The 25759-nt window shown below is 44.4% G+C and overlaps 1 protein-coding gene across 3 annotated transcripts in view; it reads right to left on the bottom strand.

The window, feature by feature from the left end:
• taok3a (TAO kinase 3a) overlaps nt 1–25759 on the bottom strand; it is a 70597-nt gene that overhangs the window by 30914 nt on the left and 13924 nt on the right. For all 3 annotated transcript variants that reach the window (XM_048242748.1, XM_048242751.1, XM_048242749.1), the window contains exons 3-7: nt 14677–14768; nt 5185–5389; nt 2473–2544; nt 676–777; nt 260–305 (exon numbers count right to left, since the gene is read on the bottom strand). In XM_048242748.1, coding sequence (XP_048098705.1) covers nt 260–305; nt 676–777; nt 2473–2544; nt 5185–5316 — 352 coding nt within the window. In that variant the 5' untranslated portion in view covers nt 5317–5389; nt 14677–14768. The remainder of the gene's footprint in view (nt 1–259; nt 306–675; nt 778–2472; nt 2545–5184; nt 5390–14676; nt 14769–25759) is intronic.

Below are 25759 nucleotides of genomic sequence, written 5' to 3' on the forward strand. Positions count from 1 at the left end.
TTCTCCCCTACTCTCACATAATAAACAAATGTAATGTTGGAACAATGCGCTCCCCAACACAAACGCGAAAGTTCGGGTTTGCTTCATCTTTTGATGATAAGTTTTGAACTTCAACCTTGAATCCATGTCATCACAACATTACACACTATGTGCAGGCCAATTATTGTGGTAATGCGGTTACCGTCCCAGCCCTAGTTCTGTCTTAGATTTATTATGTATGATAGACACAGGTGTTTGTGTTCTAATTCTCTCAACTTACCCTCTAGTAGGTCGGAAGCAGAGCCCAAACAGTACTCCATTACTAACTAAAACAGGAAAACATTAAAGAGACAAAAAATAATAAGAAAATAATAGAACATCTACTAAGTTGTCAACAATTGTGTTTTCAACATTGTAAAATCTCAGGTGAACCATTAAAAATCACATTTAAACAGCAACAACAACAACCACATCTCAATCTCATTTAGTTCATTTTACAACCTCAGCATGAAAACAAAGACAGACTTTCTCCCTGAGATATAGTAAACACAAAACATTCCTGATTATGAACCAGGAGGAAAAAGATTGTGATAAACCCAGACAGCTACAGCTTCTCTACTAATGGGTAATCCCATTAAAGTATCGTCTGGTTAATGGTAACAAGATGTAAACGTAGTGGGCGCAACAGAGACTGACCCAGGCAGTGTTGTCCTTTAAGTAGCAGCCTTTGTACTCGATGGTGTTGGGATGTCTCAGCTGTTCCAGAAACTTCACCTCTTTGATGATGTCCTGCCATTTCTTCATAAGGGAAAGGGGGAGAGAGGAAGGTCAGGTGAATTGAATGTGGAATTAGTGGCCAATGCTTAAATGTCATGGCCTGTCCAACATTGTTACAACACCTTTCCGGAAAAGGTTTTAGGTTAATGAATACCAGACTTAGTGATTGTAGACAATGCCAACCGTGTTTATTCATAAAACTATTAATAGAACATCGAACATACTATCAAGACTACTTACAGTATCATTAACAGGGCTCAAATTTCACTGCGGGATTGCGGGTATTGCGCATAATTTGTTCAAGTCCCGCAACTCTAGCCATCATAATGCGAGAAATTCCCACATACACTTTTACAGCCTGTCTGATGACGTTAATATAATCATGAAGTGGCGTGAATGCGGTGCTATTGACCGGACGGATCAACTACCGAGTTGAATTGAACATAGCCTAATGCAGACGCAGACACACACACACAGAGAGAGAGAGCGAGAGAGAGAACCACTTTGCGCTTAAGCAAATATGCTACGCAACCATGGCAAACTTTTACATCTGGAAAGAGCTCCTTGGTAACTATCCTGCTAGCTCAGGTCACGTCAACACTTGATCCCAGAAAGATTGTCTTCAACTTGTTAGTTTTTTGAACATTTATTTTATCTAATGACATGGAAAACATAATGAATGGCATCCACATATCCTTATGCACTATGCACAACTTTTATTCACTAGCGACTAGCCTAAAACCGTCAGGCTGAAGGGAGGCTAATTACTCTCATGTATTTCTTAAAGTGACAGGCACTCAATTACACCTACTCATCACCCATAGATATATATACTGACAGTATATCTATTACCCTGGAAATCCAGAGTTCTCACGAGAGCACAATGGAATTGTCTCTGCGAGACACTCTGGCAAAGAGCAATAATGCACGTTACTTTTTCCCCAACATTCCGGGGAACCAGCTAAACTGATGAAGACAGCGCTGCAACGTTGGAGGACAGTACACATTGGTCGTAGTGTTATCCGATTGCGTCGAAGCCGAAATCATTCAGAGTAAGCATGGTCTAGTGTTATCCAATTGCGTGCAGTGAGAATTTTAAATGCATACTTGTTGCCGCCCCTCGAGTTGGGTCATTACATTGTTCTTTGCCAGACCCTTAATCTTTCTAGATTATCAAGGTCTGGATTTTCCAGGCTATATATCTATGCTCATCACATATGTGCACTCAATTAGACCTACACACCACATTAAAGAAAGTGTTATAGTTTAAACGTCAATATGAAGCATTCAAATGTTGTATGTTTAGCTACTAGTAATTACTAGTAAAATGCTATACATTAAAAAATATATTATTAACTAAATACACTCCATATGAATTTAACATTGTGTGTGTGGAGAGTCAAGCAGAATCTAGGATGTTCACTGTTGTGAAAGATCCCACTACAGTATATATTACTGATGACGTCAGGGTGGTGGGGGCCCCAAAGTCAAACACAATTTTAAAAAAGTATCGAAGAAGTATCGAAATCGCAATTCTTGACTTGGTATCAGAATCGAACCCCCCCCCCCAAATTGTGTAAATCCCCCCTACATGAATAACCTAAGGGGGGAATCCCCCCCTATTTTGAAAAATGAATGTTAAGCCCTGATTAACAATGATTTATAGAAGATCAAGATCTCTTTATAGAGTGCTATAGAGCGGTCCATCATACTGACCTCTGTGGTCTGTTTGCCATTGTAGGACATCTTCTTAATGGCCACCACCTCACTGGTGTATGAGTTCCGGGCCTGACAGAGAAAAACATGGAATATATATGAAACAAATATCATATCTCGGAGAGGGAGCCTGAGAAACGGCTACCACATCCAAGGAAGGCAGCAGGCGCGCAAATTACCCATTACCGACACGGTGAGGTAGTGACGAAAAATAACAATACAGGTCTCTTTCGAGGCCCTGTAATTGGAATGAGCGTATCCTGAAACAAATATCAAAACATACCTTTTAATAAAACAATAATACATATTACTTATACATATAATATACTCTTCATAATGTTAACAATAAAAGGGTTACACATGATTTAACAGGAAAGGTTGAAGGCTCTCTGCAGTCATTGTAGTGAAGTAGCCCAAGACCTTCAAGGTGCAGTATAATTTTTGTTGTTAAAAGCTGAAAATGACTACCGACAACATTTTGTGCATGATTAGAAAAGACAGCATTTCCCAATATTCATGTGCACTCTATGGATTTACAAGCACACTTCTGCTTCAGGCAAGCTGCTGATCTATTTTTTTCTTGCTTTTATTTTTGGCCTAATTCTGAGAGTAGAAAACATATAGAGTGTAGATATTAGAATGGTCTAGAAAATACAGCATAAATATAACCGGCAGCAAAAAATGTAAAGCGTGTACATACTCCCAGTTTAACCCATGTCCAGCACTTAGCCACTTAGTAGGTCAGACGTACATTTTTTTTAGTTTTTCCTAAACTGTGGGAGTGTGGTTTTATCATGAGACACTGGACATACTGGAAGAGAACGGGCAACTCCAGCACAGCCTGGATGCTTGCAGAGGGTCAGAGCCCTGTTCAATGAAGCCGTATCTCTATGTGTGTGTGTGTGTGTGGGTGTGTGTGCATGCATGTCTGTGTAGGTGTGTGTGTGTTATAGAGAAATGCTGGTGTGTGTGTGTGTGTGTGTGTGTGTGTGTGTGTGTGTGTGTGTGTGTGTGTGTGTGTGTGTGTGTGTGTGTGTTAGAGAGATGCTGATGTGCGTGGTGAGGTCTGCTGTCCTCCTATTGCTCTCTCCCAGGCAGGGTGACTGGCACACTACCCGCCAGCTGTCTCTGCCTACTGCCTCCGCCGCCACGCCACAGCCGCTCAGTCATCCCCCACCCAGCCACTTGCCAACCAACCCCCAACTAAGAGTAGAACAGCTGTCTTAAGACGAACATCTATTTATTTATTCCCCCACCCCCCATTCAGCCCTCAACCACCCCCCACCCCACACACACTCTCGCTCTTCCAGAGCATTACATCTGGAGAGGCTGGAGGGAAAGGGAGGGGTGGGGGGGTCAGGGGGGATTTAACACCAGGGATGCAGGCCTCATTGCAGATTTGGAATCAGCCAAACAGCCAAGCATTATTAGTCTTGAGATTAAGAGCAAAAAAAATACAGAAAAATCAGACTTCAAGGTCACGTGGGTCAAGATATAACAGCTAAGATTGGGTTATACAGTGTCAAGAAAAGGTGGTTTTAACTGTGTGAGAGAGATGTAGGTCAAACTCTGTCAGGAACAGGAGGGTCAAACTGTCAGGAAGAGGTTGGTTAAAAAGCAACACCAAAGATTTTTTGTACCTTAAAATAATGTTTCCAAAATTGTTTCCGTGGTTCATCAACGCGTAACAGGGTGAAAAGCACTTCTGCATTCCCTTTGCGGCCCTCTATCGGCTATAACCGCACTATGTAAGTTTGCCAGATCGGGTAGCGGGTTTGTAGTTCGATGGAATGAGACATAAGAAACTACAAATTTGGCTTGCATGATGTCGCAATACATCTTACTTTCATAAAATCATGCAACATATTCTAACTTGTCTATGGACATTGTTATTTGCAAAGCCGTTGCTGGATAAACAAATAGCGTGCGTGCGACAGAGGAAAAGTTCTTTGGTGTTGCTTTAAAACTGTAGCCACAGTGAGTGGCGCAAACCATCTTCCATGTGATTGTGTCAAGCTATGCTGGGTTCTTCTTCTCCTTCCCATTGGAACAGGCACAGAGAAAAACTATGTTAAGAGTAGGTGGGTTTAACAGTGTCAGAAAGATGTAGGTCATCCAATGTGAGAAAGAGCAGCAGAGTTAACACAGTAGGATTTAGCAGACTCTCTTATCCAAAGAGACAGGGACTCATTTCACAACATTCCAGTGTCGAACCCATTCCAGTGTCCATTTCCTATGCGGTGACCCTACCACGGGCCCCTACAGGTACAGTAGGTAGGTTAAACTGTGGTTCCCGTTGGTTGGGTGTCAACACTGGGTGCTTTCTCACCAGGTAGACAGATACATAAATTAGGGTACAGTTAGGGCACCTCCTGTACATTCAAAGCATGCCAAATTATGTTGGGTGAAAATATATCCACTGGAGGGAGGTGAAATCAAGTGGGCCTCAGGTAAGCGTGTTAAAATGTGGACTGCTGGCGGATCAAACTATACCCATATTGCGTGGGTCAAGGTCTGCCCACTTCTGGGTGGTCAAATTGTGTTCACTTTCATTAGGCCAAGTTTTGCTAATTTTGGATCCTTCCTATACTTGTGGTCAGAAGAAAACTGGTCTGACTGAGGCAAGAGGAGGGCCAGGGCTGCCCTATAATGATGCACTGATTAATGTTGGGGGAGAAAAAAAAATCTGGGAAAAAAAAAAAAAACACTCACAAAGTAGACTGCCCCGAAACTCCCATGGCCGATTTCATGGAGGTCATGAGAATACATCTTCGGGTCCTCTTTGAAGAAGAGATCGGCAAACTCTGGATCCTTCACTGTTCCTTTTCGCGTGGACGATGGCATTATGGGTAAGATGGAATCGTTGGGACCCACTCGCTTTTCTCCTTCATTGACAGGCCTGGCATTTATTCAATACCTAAAGCAGGAACAAGAAAAGACGAGGCAAAGTTAATTTATATGGACAGTCTCAAGGACTGAGTCTATTCAATGTGCTTTACATAAATAACAAGGTCTGCAATCACACAGACACACCTCGCTAAAGCATAGATTTTTAACAGTAAGTACTTTTTCCTTAGTTCAGTAGGTCTTTGACTCTGCTTGTTGCTGCGGGCAAACTCTATTAACCATCCTCCAAAGGCAGAGTTAGAAATACATCAGGCGAAACAGCGGTTCCCTGAATATCTTCAACTCCTAAGAAGTACTCCGTCTTGCGGTCTAGATATATGTTTCAGTTAAGGTGTGTGACAAATCAAATTTCTGATTTGGGGTCTGTTCCTTTCAGACAGTAGGTTACACTTTATAGTCACACCCTTCATATATATCACATCAAACAGCCTATGATGTCAGAAGAATTCATGTAGGAAAACTACTTTTTATTTGTTCTACCATGTCTTCGGAAACCAAGCACACATTGATTGATTAGGTAAATGACAAATAAATAGTAGTTAATCAGTTATGCTAACACATCCCGGTTCCAAAGCCTCTCTTTAAGACAACAAGACTAAGTGTGACAGCATAAAACTGCAAGGGCTGACAGTTCAATACATTTTCAGGTCAATTAAATTTATTTAAATCGAGCCATTCACAACAGACAATGCTTATAAATAAAGCGCTTTTCGGAGCTCAAGGCCTGAACCGCCAAGAGCAAAAGGTGACGATGGCAGTCGCAAACACACTGCACCCTGGATCCGTAAAGGCCCTCCTTCATGGTGCAACATGCACGCCACATGTTGTACCAGGGATCTGTAATGGCTTATCCTCTAAAACTAAAATCTAACAGAAGTGTTGTGGCTTTCTGTAACACCCATCTCCACTGGTGTTATATGTCCTTGTCAGCCTTGTTCCCTTGTTTCTGCTACCAGTTTTGCATACTTCAACTTCTTCCTCGATTGCACCTTCAAAGGGTATAATTAGCTCAATAAAGTAGTGCGCTCACAATCACAATCAAGAGTACACCATGTCTGGTCTCAAAGTAGTCACAGCAATACACTGTGGAATTTGCATTTGCCTTAAAAACATCCACCAGGACTTTTCAATCTTGTGCTTCGCCCCATCTGTATTGCTTGTATTTGCCTGATGTCATCTAAAGTTACAACTGTATCTTCAGAATCCAAGAATCTAGCTTGATTGTAATAACAGTCCTAGTCACAGTGTCACATCATCAAATAGATCACCGAGTCACAATTCAGCAAGATGGCTAGCAGCAGGCTATGGTCAGTGCCAGCTGTTTGGTTGTTGTGTTTGAAAAGCAATGCTGTTGGCTGTTAGCTATTCAACATAGCCCGTTTCTGACAAAGACCCTTATTGCCACCCTTCAACAAAACAATCTCAAAGCGCAGAGTGGCCCATTGCTGGAGAACCATACAGGGGTCTTGTAAAGGATCTTGCGCTGCCATCACTCAACTGGCAGTTGACCCTTTGCAGTCTAGACAGAAACGTGCTGTTACACACTTTCTAGATGAGTAATGGCTGGCTCCTTCACTTTGACCAGGTGTCTCTCCTTGTAGATGGTGCTATGATGTGTGGAGGGTGAATATCTGAGTGAGTCTGGTTAAAAGGTTTTGTTTGTGGCGTGTGTATGTAATTAAATAAGTAAGTGTATAGAGTGATTGAGGGCCAGACAGACTGAATGACTGATTAAGTGCTTGGGAGCATACATTAGTAAGGCGTTGTGTGAGTGTGTGAATGGATGAAAGAGTGAATGTATGGATTAGTGAGTAAGTAAGTGTAGACAAAATGATTGAGAAGGTGCTGGAGCGATTGAGTGCTAGTGTGAGCACATGGCCGTGGGTGGGCAAGACATAACAGTAGAGTCATCTGCAGTCTGCTGTTTGCCTGCCTGTTCAGTGGAGAATGTGTGTGTATGTGTGTACGTGTGTACGTGTGTGTGTGTGTGTGTGTGACACTTTGACTGTGCTTGCTCTGTGGCATGGCTGTTGAGAGGGAGGCAGCCTGGGCATCAGTTGTAGGTATGGAAGGAAGGTGTGAGTCAGGCCTGCTGGTTGCACGTGAGAACCATAGACTGTAAAGGTGAGAACACTGTGAGACGAGCACCCCCCCCCCCAACATTCTTTCGCCTCCGCTTCTTCCTCTCACCTCCTCTCTTTCTCAGGGGTGACTCTCGTCAGAAACCACAATGTATGTGTGTGTGTATAGTGACTGCATGTGTGTGTATGCGTGTTTGTCTTGGACTGTGACAATGTCTGTGTATGCGTGTGTGACTGTGTATAGTGCCTACATGCATGTGTGTGTGTTTGTGTCTTGGACTGTGACGATGTCCGTGTGTGTGTGTGTGTGTGTGTGTGTGTGTGTGTGTGTGTGTCTTGGACTGTGACAATGTCTGTGTGTGTGTGTGTATAGTGACTGCATGTGTGTGTATGTGTGTTTTGGACTGTGACAATGTGTGTGTGTGTGACTGTGTATAGTGACTGCATGGGTGTCTGTGTGTGTGTGACTGTGTATAGCGACTGCATGTGTCTGTGTGTGTTTGTGTTTTGGACTGTGACAATGTGTGTATGTGTGTGTGTGTGTGTGTGTGTGTGTGTGTTAGGGCTTTGACTCCGAACTTCGTTATTCGAATATAATTAGATTATTTTAAAAATTAAAGATATTCGAACAAATTTTAGGGATATCTTAATATTCAAACCTGTAGCCTATGGAAAAAATTTTTTGTAAATGTTTTTGCTTGTAAACGTTGTTTTAAATTCAGATTTCGAGGTTTTTTTTTCACCTGGTTAAGTAAAATCATGAGCTCATTAGCAAGGCTATTATTGGTCATCTGGGCTCCTGTAGGTGACGTTAGCATCCTGGTTCGCACTTAGTGAGCTCCCACATAGACATAATAGACACTTTTATTTTAAACTTAACCTTCCTCTGATTTGAATCACCTCAGTTTTCAATCAAAGCAAACAGGGAAAAGAAACAGCAACACAATCATGAAAAACACTCAAATAAATAAATGTGCATAAGTCTGAATGAAAAGCAAAACTGGTTGAAGCCTGGAAATATTGTAAACAAAGTAGCCCAGCTTAATTTGCTAGTTTATCATAGTCTACTGGTTAGACTGTTCAGTTTCCCCACGTGTGTTTAAGTTTCAAATTAATATTTCTCCTTGGGACAAGCCTGTTTGAGTCTTGAAAAATACTTTTCCATTTGCATCGGGATTGAGATTATTAGAATTTAGCAGTCAATTTGAATGCAACAGTTTTGAACAAATTCGTGCAGCGTGCTAATGATGCTAACCGGATTTAATAGCAATTTAGCCAGTCGTCTTGCACGATTGTGAATGTTTGGATTAAATGCATGCTGAGGAGGGATGCGCCAGAGAGAGAGAGAGAGAGAGAGTGCACGGGGCAAGGACTCATTGAGAGTCTGTTGTGGTAGGCCTACTTCTATCGCCTAGTCTGGTAGAGTTGCACATACTACAGTGCAAGATATATTTAGCCTATTTATTTATGGACCACGTAAGCGGGAGGTGTGTGTTGCTTTTAATTATCGAATGTTCTATCGAACGTATTTCGATTACATGTCTATTGTGATACATATCGCTATCGTTTTATCGCCCAAGCCTATGCTCAATAATAACAATTTTAACACACGCATATATACTCAGCCTTTCGTGCACGTAGTCTATTGACATTGACTGATACACTGCCCTCTGGTGGACAGAACAAATAGAACTTAAGTTTCATACCAATATCGGTCTTACTGAAGACATTTAATGGTCAAAATATTATTAATACATATTTGAATATATTCAAATTTTAATATTAATAAACAAACAAACTTCGAATATGATTTTTGGGCAAAAGTTAAAGCCCTAGTGTGTGTGTGTGTGTGTGCGCTTTCTACAGTGACAATATCTATGTTTAAATATGTTAATGGAGATTGGAGAAGTCTAAAGAGGACTGCCGGACAGTGGAACAAGGACAGAGTGCTCTCACTCATTTTATGCGACTGTGACACAGAACCCACTTAACATGACAGTTGCACACCACGGCAGGTGCCATGAAGAACAGCACACCAGTGCACGCAGTATAACCTCATAGATACACATGCAAGCAAGCACGCATAAACACACACACACAACACGACACTGACACACTAGCCAGGACACACACATCATGTCACACGTGAACATGCACGCATACAACTTAATTACATAGTAAAACATTGAACCCCCCCCCACCCCACAAAGTGGACAAACAGGTGTATGAACCAGGTCAATGCCACAACAAAAGGCAATAAGGGTTAAGGCAAAGATTGTTAAGGCGGAGCAAGACACTTTGTCGTAGTTCATGTCTATGGGCGCGAAACGGGGATCGAATCCTGTCTGCATAAAGAGGCGTGTCGATGACTTATTGATGAGCGTACGTTGCAACCGGCCAACAGCAGCGGCATAAATAACCGGCGCACAGCCGCACACCTGATATAAAGTAGATTTTCTCCAGACTGGAATGCTCAAAAATGCTAAAAATGTACCTGAAATGTTCAGAAAGGTTTGAGGATCATGAAAACGTGCCCGACATTCACATTCTTAACTCTATAAAACTAAGACCTTAGCATTTGTGGTAAAATTCTGAGCTATGCCCATAGACATCAATGGAGCTGTCGCTGCCTCTGCTCTGCATAAAGGGGGATTTTGACCCCCCCTCGTGCGATCCGGGTTCCCGGAAGTGGCTCCTGATGAAATATCTTGCTCCGCCTTAACAATCTTTGGTTAAGGTTCAGGTGATTATTCGTACCCATAAACACATTTGGTTTGCCGTAAAGAGTCCTCATTCATTCAAAAAGTAAGGTTGCTACAGTCAAACAACAGGGAATAAACTGGATGTTCAAAAGGACACTTATCAGAGACCAAGCATACCCAAATTTGATCTTCTTAAGAACAAAGCCACCATAGTTAAGTAATAGCGTGTGTGTGTGTATAGTGTTATGTCTCTGGTACGGCCCACACCTATTCACCCCAATTAAAGATAGGGCACACAGGCAGGAATACAAATCTGTGTCCTGTCACCATCTCCAGACGTGGTGGGGTTATCACAGAATGCAAATGATAGACCCCTGCCCCGGCAATCACCGGATGTCAATAGTATGCTGGATTTATTCACCAGCTCCAAATACAAAGTGGTCTGAACCTGGCCCACCGTTAAAAACAGAACACACACGTTAAAATGCTTTATTGCGATCATCAAGTAAGATACATGTATCCAATAACATCACTGTTTTGAGCCATTGTACAATTCCGGAGGCAAAATACAAAATCCCTACTATGTGTGTGTGTGTGCGTGCATCAAACACAAACACATCACAGACAGAGTAGCAAATTCGCGTTTATCGTTTTCCATTATGTAGTGACGCTCTGCTGTTGATGGCGCACAGTGGGATTCGCGTTCCTCTGTCTGCGTGTCTATTTGTCTGTCTGTCTAACCAGGGTCACAAAGTATCTGAGCGGTGAAACAGATGCAGCAGCATCCATGTTTACCCCCCTGCTGTGTGCTGTGTGTGTGGCTGTCTGGGCGGGTTGGTGGGGGATGGGGGGGGGTGCCTTGGCTCACTCCAGTGGCAGCTGACTGCAAAACGGACCTGGCCCAGATTCACTGGAGCAGCGCCAACAACTGGGAAAAGAATGAGTGAATTTGGTCTTTTTGCTTTTCATTGAACTTTCATAGTGGGGATGGGCAGTATGTTTGAAGTAACATGGTTTAAGTAAAGAGGGTTTGAAATTAAGTTAGTTGTCAGAGCAAATGTCTTTTCATACCAAACTATGTTAAAAGAACTGAAATATCATCCTGAAATATCAGTTATTGTCCTCTTTTTGTTGCAGATAATCAGAATCATATTGGCCCTGAAAACAATCATGTCAATAGAGGCACCCTACACTGATCTACAGCCAGAGCTGGGCAAGACCTGAGCCAAAACCAGCTAGACACTGTTTGTGTCTGTGTGTGTGTGTATGTGTGTGTGTGTGTGTGTGTGTGTGTGTCGGGATGAAGCGTGTCTCCAGTATGCGTGTCTCCGCATTGCATCATCTTAGTCTGTTCTCCTGTTGAGCTGCGGTCTTGTGCTCAAGCTTCAAAATCAAGCCTGAAGTAAGCCCCTGCACTCAAGCTGGAGATGCCTGCACTTCCAGTTCCAGACACCAAACAAAGAGAGAGAGAGAAGGTGAGAAAGAGAGGGGGATAAAGAGAGAGAGAGAGAGAGAGAGAGAGAGAGAGAGAGAGAGAGAGAGAGAAAGAATTAGATGAGAGAAACAATTAGATGGAGGGAAAGAAAGAGGCAGATAGAGTGAGAGGAAGAATGAAAAAAAAAAAGTCTGAGACAGACAGACAACTGTACAGGAATAGGGCTTTACAAATCTTACTCCTATAGGAGGGGGGAAGGAGATGGAGTAGTTCAAGAATCAATTTCAGGTCTGAAATAATGAACGGAGACAAAGGAAAAAAATGCCTGTATGCGCGTGTGTGTGTGCGATAAAAAGAAAGAGAAAGATGAAAGGAAGGAGAAAGAGAGCTGCAGAGATGAAGAAGGTTGATGTTAAAAATGGAGCGAATGAATAAGTCACATGATCACTTAGGGGACCCCTCATCTCACCCACACACGCACACACACACACTCTTCCCTCTCCCTCTCACTTACTACATCTCCATCTTTTACTTCCCTTCACTCTCTCTTTTCTCTTCCCCTTCCTCCTCCTCTCTCCTCCTCTCCCCAATCATAGCGTGTGAATGATGCAACGCTCCAACAACAGGTTGTAACAGCTCATCAAAGCCACGTGGCTGTGCCCTCTGCTCCCCAAAAGCCTCTTTTCAATCTCAATCCATCCCCAAAACCCACACTTCTACCCCCGCCTCAAAACTACCCCCTGTCAACTGCCTCTTTCTAACAACCTGCCCCTGCCCTCTCTTCTTACCCCCCTTTCCCACCTCCCTGTTCTTATCTCCCTTCACCTCTTACAACCACAATTGTCCCCTCATAACGCCCCCCATCCCAACACTCATATTTTCATCATCATAACAACCACCAATGCCCAATTCTTCCCCTGCACCCCCCCCCCCACCACCACCACCACCACCACCACCACCACCACACACACACACACACCTGCTGTATGCTACATCAACATTTGGGGTGAACTAGCAGTATATCCACCATAGCTTGCAATGTGCTCATTCAGAATGCTAAAGGAAGGAATTTGGGCTGGGCTGTGTGTGTGTGTGTGTGCGTGTGCGTACATGTGCGTGTGCGTGTGTGTGTGTGCGCATGCTCATTAGCGAGATCTCAGTCCCACCCCATTCCTTACACCCCCCCCCCACACCTCTCTGTGCCTGTGTGGCTTCCCTTGCATGTGCTGATGTGTAAAACTTCTGTGGGATTGTGGGTTTGTGTGCATGTGTGTGTTCGCAGGCCTAGATGTGTGCATGGCTAGCTCCCCTGTGAGTGTGTGGGTGTATATAGGCACTGGCCATCCGGCTTGTACATAATGTATGGGGTTGGTGTGGCCACAGAGCACATTCTAGCATTCACATTCTAGCACTGCTGCTGGTGGTGCACATTCATTAATTGGAGTACAAGCATATACGCAAGCACACAAGCGCGCACACACACACACACACACACAGTCAGAAGACTCAACACGCAACATGCACAAATACAAATACTCAAGCAACGCTCTCTTGATGGGTGGATACACACACAGTCACAAAATACACCGAACAGAAGAGAGACAGCACAGCAGAATGTTTCCTTGAAGCACACTGTACTTGAACTCCTTTACTGGTGGAGGGAAACGAGGAGGAGCCCAGTGCTTTAGAGGATTAGAGGGAGAGAGAGAGAGAGAGAGAGAGAGAAAGAGAGGGAGAGAGGAGAAGGAGAGAGAGGGTGGGGTGTACAATAGAGATGTATATCTGCAACAAGACATACACACAAATGTGTAAATCCTTGTTGGATATCAACATTCAGACATGACATCAGAGCGAGCTGGGAACAAGAAGTGCCTAGAGCTGGGGGTGGAGAGAGGGGTGAGTGTGAGTGGGAGTGTGAGTGGGGGCTTGGGTGATCAGACTCTGACGTGCATCGCACACCAACCACAGATTAATATTTCATTCACCCCAAGCAAGCTCCAGTGATGCTGCAGTTGTGGGTGGAGGGGGAGGGGTGGGAACTAGCAGCTTTTGATTCAGAGGGCCAGCCATTCCATTGTCATAGATATCACAGCACTTTACACAGATCCTCGCTAATCAAAGGTGATGGCCGTCAGGGGGTGCGGGGTGTGAGAGTGTGTGTGCGAGTGTGTAAGTGTGGGGGTTGTGGATAGGGTCACAACCCGCCACTCAGAGGATCACACCAAGATTACGTAGGAGTGTATGGAATCTGGGTAATTTATTTAGACATGCAAATACTGAATTCTAAAAGATGCATATCAATTGGCAAATGGACCAATTATATTGTACACATTATATTATACTAGAATCTACATTAGGCCTACACATAAACAATAATAACTATGGAAATGGAATGATAAAAATAAAATAATGGAAATGGTTTTTTTTTAAAACTGTAATGAAAGATGGGAAAAAGAGAAAAAAAGGACCAGGGTATGATAAAGGCAATGGAAGGGGGCAGAGCGCAGAGAAGCCAGAAATAAAAATGTTACAGCACCTCAGAAAAAAAGGGGAGGTGGGGGGGGACTGCACCCTCCCTTTGTCATATCCCAGAGTGCTTTGCTTCAACGGCTGTCTTGCTTGGTGTGACTCAGCAGCCAACATTGCTCATGGCGTTACACTCAAAACTAGAGCAAGCCATGGCAAGAAAAAGCTGGCCTCTCTCTCCCTCCATCTCGCTCACACTCTCTCTCTCTGTCTCTCTCTGCCCTCATCTCTCACTCTCTCTGTGATTCCAAATGACTGCTTCATGAGACAACAGCTCATATTTAGAGCAGCCTTATGAGGCAACGGACCCATTTTCCACAGCATTGGAGCTCAGTATGCATGCAAGCCAGGCCGTCGCAGAGCAACGCAGAAGTGACTCTAAAACAGACACACACATGTGTGCAGTCTCCACTAACACACAGTGTAACCCCCACCCCACACACACACACACACACACACAGTGTCACCGACTGTTGCACACATGTGCTTAGACACACTCACACACAAACAGACGCACACACACACACACACACAAACACACAAATACACACACCTTTAAAAAGAAGTGACGTTGCTCTTCAGGTCAAGCTTGTGTCTCTACAGCACAGTGTTGAACGTCATGTCTGGAGGAGATGCTGGAAAAGCCTGCAGAGAGAGAGAGAGCAGAGAAAGGAGGGAAAGAGAGAGAGGAACATCACTTTAGGGTAGTCACAGCCAACAGGAAACACACACACACAGTTCGTGATGGATCCCAGTGTCCTCATATCTGCCTCTAAGCCACACAGCCTCTGCTAAAATCGCTGATGCACCTGAAGGAAGGTCACTAGCTGCCACATCAGCTCTCAGGGCCGCCAACACTGCCAATGATGACAGCAGAGAGCTATAACGATATGAGCGATATCAACTCTGCCACTGAGAACTACGAAGATAACTGTAACTAAATGCACCCACACACTGACACACGATATGGAAAGCCCGCCCAGAAATGAACATTCTTCATGCTTATAAACATGATGCCTACTCTTTGATGGATTCTGATTGGCTGTCAATGTTTCTATCGTTCAAAAAAAAAAAAAAATTAAAAAGTGTCGCAGTGTCGTGTCGTGTGCCGAGCTAGAGTGATATATTACACTGCGATTATTTGCAGTTGTCATTATAGCTTCCGTTGGCCTTGTGTACAGGCCTTAATGCGGGACAGAGCGCCGCATTTGCTGTACAGTCGGAGCCCAAGTACTGGTATTGTGGTTTCCCTCCTTTTACATGTGTGTTGATGGCAATAACAGGCCACCGCAGAGGCCAAGATATGGAGCGTTGTACTAGAATAGAACACTTTACAATGTGTGCACACACACACTCTCTCCCCCCTCTCTCACACACACACTCTAACTCACTAACTCACGTAGACACGTGCACGTCGACAAGCTACGCAATCAATTATTCAGGGCAAGATGTCATGTTATTCTCCTCGCCAAGACTCGCCCCCACCGACCTGCCTCCTTTCCCTCCGCCCCTGAACAATCTGTGCGTCCTCCTCTCTCCTCATTCTGAGTACATCTCCAGATCACCTGATTCCTCTATTGCAACGCAGGACTGGGAGACGAAGAGGAAGAGGAGGTGGATGATGATGATTTTGAGGTAGGCAGCAGCGTGGAGCGCTCACAGACGCTCAGGAGGCATTGTGCTGAGGCGAGCCAGAGTGTTTGCTGAATGATTCATGACTCATCAAGACGCCTCGTTGACAAAAGTTAAGATCTCTTTCCTGCTACGACCGACCACCCCCTTCTCTCTCTCTAATCCCCAGAGAGAGAGAGAGAGAGAGAGAGAGAGAGAGAGAGAGAGAGAGAGAGAGAGAGAGAGAGAGAGAGAGATACCTGGAAAAGAGTTTAAAGGGAAAAGCACATATCCCAAGACTCTTGTACAGAAATATAAATAAATAAAAACATACACAAATGTGAGTGCCAGAAATGGACCTGGCAGAGGGGAGAGAGAAAGACAGAGAGAGAAATATATAGAGAAACACTATGAGTGAATGCAAGAGAGGTAGAGAGAAAAAGTAGTAGTAGTGGAGAGAGAGAGAGAGAGAGAGAGAAAAAGAGAACTTCTCTGCATGTCTGACTCATGTGGCTGGGTCAGATGTGTGTGGAGGACCTGGAGCGAGGAGCCAGCCTGCTTCCCATGGCCAAAGCCAAAGTCCCCATGGTCACCAGGCTATGGACGCCTCAGGAGGGCATTCATCCATTAACTGCTGACTACTTCCTACCTTTTCTGGGGAGTAAAGTTGATTGAACAACCAGTCACAGGCTTTTTTTAGTTTGTTTGGTTGAGAGTGTGGGGGGCGTTGGAGGCAAGCCACATCCCCCCTTACACAAACACACGGCATTATAACCCTGCCTAACCTGCCCTATTCAAGTCACATTTCTTTCAAAGACACTTCACCTAGTGTCAAGAATTCCAATGCTCCACCTACTTTCACAGTTGATGCACCCGTCGAGCATTCTTATAACTACTTCCTCATACATCGGAATATCCTTTGTCTAGACTTGCATCAGCAGTCAAAAAGTATGATGTTGGCTGCACAAACATCTGTTAACCTTAAAATAAGAGATGAGCCATTGTATACCGGGATCAATCCTGACGATATAGAGGAATTGTCATATTGATGCTGCGGTATGACAAAGTCTTTCCATAGCTGTGTGTTCATTTAGCAGTATGCAGAGGCAGGTGCACATGTGCAACATTTGCATTGCTGTGCGTGACATGGTTCTTATTTTTTATTTCAACTGAACACATCTATTCAAATATATGATATGTCAATATGACGGGCTAACGCTTCTTATTATATTACTATCAAATTTCCACTAGATCATATCATAGTATCGCCCTTTCTCCTCAGAATATGGAGATATGATTTTGGAATAATGATTAACAATTTTAACAACATGTCGCCCATCCCTACTTGAAAGAGATGGAAAAACCCTTATCTTTGGCCATGATCAAAATAGTTTCCATAGGAGGGTAAAAAAGAGAGATGACTACACTGCACTTCCCAACTCCGGGTAGTGACCTCACACATGGTGCAAAGCTGCTTTTACATCTTTTGGTTCTTTGTAGAGGGGCTATAAGGTCCTGTTTCCTGTTTCTGGTTCTTGAGTTTACAGCACTCACAAACGGTCTGTGAAACAACCTAGCAACCCAGCTTGAGCCTCATTACTCCGATCACTTAGGCCTACCGTTTCATTTCATTAGATAACTATTTTTAAAAAGGAAAACTGAACAAATAAACGGTCAGTCATTCATATATGATGTACCCTGCTGGTTAAAACATAACACAGTAGCCGCCATTTAAGCAAGGAAAGAGAGCGACGAACAGAAAGAGGAAAGGGGGAAACAGAGGAAGCTGGGGGAGGAGGGGAGGGGGCAGGGTGTGGGTCGAGGGTGAGGAGGGGGGCGGGGGTGCTGTGAGGGTGCCCTCGTTTTAGCGGAAGCCATCTCAAGTCAGCTCCCTGAGCGGCCGTCTTCTTGTGACTACTGGGAAGGTGATTACCAGACGTGGCCGGAGGTCGGCGAGGGGCTGGGGGTTGAGAGCGAGGGGGGTCGGGTTAAGTCAGTGGGGGGGGGGGTGTTGAGGGATGGAATCATAGCCCTGCTCTGGGAGGGTGAAAAAGCCAAAAATGGCTACGGTGACCTGGAGCAGAAAGAAGCAGAGCAGAGCAGAGCAGAGCAGGGCTGCAGGAAAATAGAGGATATTCCTCCCTTAATCAAAATGAAACCAGGCCGAAACAAACATGCATGCAAACACAGTCCCAGACACACACACACACACACACACACAAACTACACATGCACCATCAGACAGGCACACGTATACACACTCAGACAAATGGAAACATACACGCTCACACACTCACAGTCATATGCACAGACACGCACACACACAGAGACACACGAAAACCGCACGCATGCAGCGGCTGCAGTCTGTCCCACTTTCAAGTGTGCCATCATTTGTAGCGTTTAAAGAGAGACAGAGGCAAAGAGACAAAGTGAGACAGAGAGAGAGAGAGAGTGAGTGTGTTTGTGTCTGATTCTTTTGTTTGTTTGTGTGTGTGTGTGTGTGTGTGTGTGTCGGGCATTTGTATTTTGGATATCTCAACAGACTAAAATATATTTAATAACACAATATAGGTCAAACATGGTCAGCTGGGCTCCAACAACGAAGGCCAGTGATCTGAAACAGATGAACACAGAGGGGAGGACTTACACCACCGAGAAACAGTATGGAGCTGCAAATCAGCTCTGCCTGACAGATGCAAAGGTAAAAGGAGAAGGAGGGGGCAAAAGAAAGAGTGATGGGGATGGACAAGAAAAGAGAACAAAAGAAAGAAAAAAACACATGTAGCCTTGGCCTAGACAGAGGAGAAGAGAAAGAAAATAGATAGCAAGCGGCAAAACAGACCTGAAGACACAAAAGTCGTTTTTACACTGAGATCGCGCAACATTCACAGGAAGGAGACATCTTTAGGCCGCATCGTGTGTCTGAAAACGAGGCGAAACATTGCCAGTCTGGTACTTCATACCGCGAGTGTTTACATACAAGCCGGCACATAGAGGTGCCAGGAGGCAAGACCAAATAGCAAAATGAAGCGTGACGTGCAACATTGAGCGTTAGGAGTAGCCTGACACATGAGCAACAACACATGGGAAAAAACAAATGATTTTCTGAACTGGGGATTTTGACATCACTAATTTTAGCCCCATAACTTTTGACAACTGAAAATAAAATGTGATACAATGAACAGAAAGCCTCTTCAATGTGCTTAATCGCCATGTAAGCTAGCCTGTTAATCAAATTAATGTATAAAAATAAAAGTTGTGTGTCACTTAACAAAGGAGCTAGTAAAGTTGCTATAACCTGAAAATGAGTCAGATGTATGCTACAGTTAAGTTATGTTGGGTATTCATCTACAAATGCTTTTCTTATGGATGCCAGAAACTGCATATTATACTATGACAGTTTGTAAGGGTAAGGCGTGCTATCCCAAATGCCAGGTCCATAGGCTACAACAAAGTGTTTCTGGAGAGAACTTAACGCATACACTGGTGCCGGAATGAATCATTTCGCCTTTATATCTACCCTGCCTGGTGGTAAAATTGGTGGGACACTTCGACTCGGTGTGTGTAAAAAGGACAGGCGTTCCACGATAAAGGTACATACAGTCGCGGGAAATCCGGCAGTGTGGAAGGGGCTAGAGACTGCCAAAAGAGAGGGAGAGAGAGGGGAGGATGATAAAAAGCTAAATAGATGGCTGGAGGGCACGGCCTTGCAGCCCAGCCAAGCACTCCATTCATCAATACAGCACATTACATGCTGCCTGCCTGTCAGTTTACCACACAACAGAGCCTGTCTGCCAGACAGACAGGGACACAGACACCAACCAAGAGAGGATGGGCCTGGAGGTCAAACCAATGTGCTTTTTTACATTGCTTCGCAATTCCATCCAATTCCATTCAATTCAATTCAATGTGCTTTACTGGTGTGACAAATAGGCATTGTATTGCCACAGCGGTCATTAAATATAGGACAATAAATCCAAACATAGGCCTATATTGAATATACACTTCAACAGGTACAAGAAACAGAACCAGAATCAAAACATACTGGTGCATACTTTCTCTAAAGGCTAATACTTAAACCACTAACAAAAACTTGAGCAATGTACAGAAAGGCATCAACCAAACCAGAAACCAAAAAAAACAGTTCCTGACCTCAGACTGACTGTGCATAAAGGTAGAGAAATAAGCAGAGATATGCAGTGTGTGTGTGTGTGTGTGTGTGTTTGTCCTCTGCCTCACCTCCCCAGTAATTATCATCTCAAAGCCTACTCTGTGCACTGCTCCCTCACACACAGGCACACGTACACACACACACAAAGTCAGTGTTGTGTGTAAATGACATAGGCTTACTTGAATTCGCCACTATAGAGAGCAAGCGAGAGAGAGAATAAGAGAGAGAGAGAGAGAGAGAGAGAGAGAGAGCGAGAGAGTGGAAGAAAGAGAGAAGCTGTCCTCCAGTGAACTTTGAAATTTCCACTCGGCTTTGTGCTTCCTCCAAAAACATGAGCACGAGGCCATGGCTGTCCAGTTGCCTCGGCACTCTCCTCTAATGCTCCGTGAAGGCCAGTGCCACATATTCATTCAGGATAATTATTCACACAACGTACAGAGAGAGAGAAAGAGAAAAAGAGAGAGAGTAGAGAGAAAGAGAAAGAGAGAGAAAGAAAGAAAGAGAAAGAGAGAGGAGTGTCACATACAGGGAGACAAACAGAGAGAGGGAGGGAGGGAGGGAGGGAGGGAGAAAGAGAAGGAAAGATGGAGAGAGACTGACAGTGTCTATTTAAGACAGAAAATGTGAGGCAGAGAGACAGCACTCCTGTGGCCCTGCTCCACAAACAGAAGCTGAGCTCAGGAGGCGGTGGCAGTCCAGGCAGGCCTCTCAGGGTTAGCACTTGACTGCACACGAAGCGACATCATCATCTCCTTCCTTGACGCTTCCTGGTGGGCTGCAGCTTGGAGACCACTGCTGGGTTGGGCAGCCCGCCCTGGCTGCGTGCCTCTCGAGAGGAACAGCTTGACTGAGGGCTTTCAAGACAGTACAGAACTCAACTCAAATCACCAGGGGCAGCTGTGAAGAGACCCTTTCAAACCAGGGACTTCTTCATGGGACATTTCCTGGATTGAATGTGCAACTAGCTGCTGAACCCTACACAACATGTGGGAAATAGGAGTACAGTGTGCTCAGAGGAGGGGGAGAGAGAGAGAGAGAGAGAGAGAGAGAGAGAGAGAGAGAGAGAGAGAGAGAGAGAGAGAGAGAGAGAGAGAGAGAGAGAGAGAGAGAGAAAGAAAGAAAGAAAGAAAGAAAGAAAGAAAGAAAGAAAGAAAAGAAGAGAGTCTGTTAAAAGTTGGCCTGCAGGACACAAGAGTACTGCTGTGTCTTGCCTCACCTTCAGAGGCCGGGCGTCAATTTATGGTGCAAAACAAAAACACTGAATGTTCACCAAAACCATAGAAACCACCATAACTGGATTAAAGGGCCAGATTTAAGGAACCCAAGACAACATTTAGAGAAGCTCAACACTACTGTTTCATGTCAATTGCTAAATGCCAGAGCCAGGCTTAGATCTGCAAAAAAACACTGATGCCATGTCATAGATTTAAAGATGGAGACTAAACTGAATCAATTTCAGAATGCTCCATATAGTTAATACAGAATATCAATATAGATATAATTACATACAGAATTTAAATTAAGATGCCATTACATGTTTTGTATGTAGATGGCCTCAATGCTCAAAACTGTATTCCACTGCACTGTAGCCTAATGCTGAGAAGTAATTATGAATCTGTCAAAGAAGCCATCAGCCAAGTCTGTCATGATGATCTGCCACATCAGTTAAACCAGCATTCTTCTATGGAAGTCTACCGGTATTTCAGTTAAACCAGCATTCTTTTTATAGAAGTCTATTTCAGTTAAACCTGCACGGCCGTCTATAGGAGGTGACCTCAGCTTAACTACTGTGTTGTTTTTTATTGCCATGGACCTGAGCCATACCCTGCAGGCCCCGTTATGACCATATCAATTCCACACCACATCAACAGCATTGATCTAAACTGACCACACACTGTCCACACCCACACAAGAGTGTAAGCTGTGAACCAGAGTAAAGTGAGCAGTGGGAGAAGAAGAATGTTGAGGAGTTTTAATGTCCTGGCTGACAATCACATTGGTGGTGCTTCAGAAAATGAGAAGTGAGGATACCTGTAACAGTCTGAAAATAGCCTGGCTCCCATAGGGATCTCAATAGCTGATCTTGGCTAATGGAGGGACTGTCTCTCTACTGGCAGTCATGTCACACACACACACACACACACACACAGTTACATGTGTGGACCCGCACACACATACACACACACAGAGACACACTGAATCATCCAGACCCAGCAAAAGCTCACTCTGTAAATAAATAAATAAATGAATAGATAGATAAACAAAAACAAAATGCTGAAATTAAGTCACTCAAACAGAGAATCACCCTCTTTCAGCTTTCTGTTTTAGAGAGAGAGGCGTGCACACACAGACACATGAAAACACTCACAGACAATGTATACTCACACACAGGAACACGCATACACACCACATACTCACACCACACACTCCCTGGAGAGAGAGCACACACACATCACTGTGCTCCAGATTCAGAGGGAAGGCGGCTCTAAAGCCCAACCGGATTTTCCAATCAGAGAGTGCAGGGAGATTAATGGCAGAGCTAAAGTGGGCTTTACAACGCACGCTCACGCTCACACACACACACACACACACACACACACACGGACTTGCACTTTCACACCATCAAATATTTAACTGGGTAAATTCAAGATCTGCATGCAAGTGCATTTGTGTGAGAATGTGTGTGTGGGTCTGTGTACGTGTGTGTGTGTGTGTGTATGTGCGCAAGCTGCACAGTCACTCTCTGATTTCTCAGATTTCTCTGCCACCTCCGAGCCAGGTGTTAACCCAAGAGTATTCAGTGATGCATGTGCTTCACACACACACACACACACACACACACACGAGGCCCTGTGCATGTTTTAAGCCGGAAGTCAGACAGGCAGACAGACAGAAGGGAGTAGGCCGTCTCACTGGATGCTGCTGGTGGTGGTGGTGGATGATGATGATGTCACCACACAGCACTAGAGGGATTTGGGCTTCATTTCCATAAAATCATCCTGCGTGCGCCAGCTAGCCTCTAAGACCATTCAACTTAAAATAGCAAGTGTGTAGGATCTCTGCCTCCTACCATGAGCAATCCTGTCTCTCATGCTCTCATGCTCTCTCCCCCCCTCTCTCTCTCTTCCTCTCTTGCGCAGACACATGTACAGACAAATATTTTTGTTTTTTTTTTACACTGAATGCTGAAATGAACCCTTCAAAACATTCCTTTAAAAAAAAAAAAATCACGACACTGCCAACAATAAAGTAGTCTAAATCCCCACCACTTCCTGTTATTGTATGACAGAAGCTCTCTTATTTAGTTCAGTCACTGAAGCCTTTAGGTATGAGGGTGGCCAATTTAAGCCCCAGTGTGTCATCACTTTTGGGCAGCCTTACGGTTTATGCTGGAAAACCACAAAACCGCCAAGGATTCCTCTCACCTCCTGCCACATTTGAAATGCTAAACAAACAAACAAACAAAGAGACAAAGGAAACAAAAAAACATATCAGGAGCATGATAATGCCTTTAAAAACAGTGTTGGCGCAGAGCTGGAGTAGAGGAATACCACAGAGAAGGAAACAAGTAGGACACTGAGTCATATCCCCCATGCATACTCCCTCTTCTCCATTCTAGAACCCCAACCCCCCTCCCAAATCTGCCCCCCTCATCTCAGCTCTTCCCAGTCTCATAATGTACACTGACAGCATAAATTATGCACATCATTGCGAGAGTTTACACAGGGAGCAGACCCATGGGGGAACTCAGGATTTGAGCTTTTATCCCTCTAAAGTCTGCCCTCAATTAATTTGGGAATTAATTCAAGCTTGGGAATGAAGCTTCTCTTTCCCTAGCTGCAACGTCCCGGCCCCCTTTTAAATCTGTCGCTGTCCAAATAAATAAATAAATAAATAAATAAATAAATAAATAGACTGGAAATCAGACTTGCTTTCAATGCATGCCTCAGCAGAGTAGCTAACGCACAGTCATATGCTATTCAGCAGTGGAAATAATGAGGCATCATCATCACTCTACACCTATGTTCTACACACACTAGTATGGGCAAACACACAAGCACACACAAACATACGACTTACACAATGCATGGACACGAACACATGCATGCAAAGACACACATAGATATGTAATCAGTGTTTCCCCTAGAATTTTTTCCAGCAGCGGTGCTGTTGATCTTGGATTATAGCAGATAAGTGTCTTGTATCATATCTATAATTTTGGTGAGCTCTACAGGAATTACAAACTCTCTCAGATGTAAATGGTTGTATCCTATTACTCAAATTCAATTAAACCCACCAATAGGCAATAGGCTAGCTAGACCTTAGTTTCACAGCCTAGGTATGTTAGCAACACAGGGCTTGAAAGCATTGCCTGCATCACAAACAAAAATGAAACAATGCGTGGAATTTATCTGGGAATAGGCTACTGAAGGTAGGGGCGAGCTATCTCGCTAGCGTGTTTAATTTGGTTCCTTGGTTAACATAATGTAGGCTACGTTTTTTTTGCACAAAATTGCGTCTGCTAATAAACTTAAACATAAACACAAACAAGCATGATCTCCTGTGGAATCCCTGACTGCGCCTTCAACGTTGGCCTACTATTATTTGTTGACATGAAACCTGAACGAACGGCAGCTGTTCCTGAAGTTCACTTGCGTCTATTTTTTAAAAATTTTTTTTTTTAAATTAGGGAACTTTTTTTGCAGTGGCGCTTGAATTCCAGGAGCGGCGCTGCGCCGCTGATAAATACATTGTAGGGGAAACACTGGTAATACAGCTAAGCTCGCACACGCACACACACACACACACACACACACACACACACATCAAGGTAACTCTCAGTGTTCTCCAACCCCTGACCATTCCTTTGGCTTCTCAGACACCTTGTCACGTCATGTCACCTCACCTCGTTTCACTGTGTGTGTGTGTGTGTGTGTGTGTGTGTGTGTGTGTGTGTGTGTGTGTGTGTATCTATCAGAAGCCCGTTGTGCGTCCTGCCATCTCCTGCTGTCGGAGACTGGACCCCTCGGGGAGCTCCAGCATCACCGCAGAGGACCCAGCTGTCAACACCTATCCCTGAGTCATCCCTCCCCAAAACCACCACAGCACACTGAGCCCTGGCCACAGCCAGTTCCCCAACACACACACCTCAAAACTGAGTCCAAGCAGCATTTACAATGGACCACCTCACCACCGCCAAACACGCACACTGACGTGCTACGCCCAACCAGTCCAAAAAAAGAAGCCAAAAGCAGCTCCCTGAGAGGTCTGATTTAGCTTCTGCTTTCATGTGAGTGGTGGGAGCGGCGCTGCTGCATCTACGTGACCTCGGTGACCTCTCTACCCACACACACACACACACACACTTCTTCCTCTACTTTTGTTACCTGTGATCAATAATGCATTGCCTCAATCTTTACTGTGTGGCACTGAAATCTTTGGGGATGACTAAAAATGATATGAGAGTGAAGCTGAAACAAAAGGGCTTTTTCAGCCCCTTCTCTCCAATGCTCAGAATGTCCAGTCACAGTATAAAGGCAATGGTACGCTCCCACGTCTGCGTCCCGCGCACGCGGCACTGGTGAGCGTTTGACGAGAATTGCGTCATTTTTACGACATGCGTCACATTTTTGAATCGACCGAAATTTAAGACCGCGCGTCACTTTGACGCGTAGACTGCGCATGTGTGAAACGGAACTGCTGTAAACACTCCCCTCCAGTAGGTGGACCACATAGAAGAACAACACTTAGAAACAAACCTAGAAACAAACCTAGACAGAATAAGACTTGTTTGGTTACCATAACGACGATGGAGCAGAGCGCCTGTCCTCAGCTTGCCTGGCTATCAAGTTAC

This window comes from Alosa alosa, chromosome 5, assembly GCF_017589495.1.
Source record: "Alosa alosa isolate M-15738 ecotype Scorff River chromosome 5, AALO_Geno_1.1, whole genome shotgun sequence".
NCBI classification, from domain to species: domain Eukaryota; kingdom Metazoa; phylum Chordata; class Actinopteri; order Clupeiformes; family Clupeidae; genus Alosa; species Alosa alosa.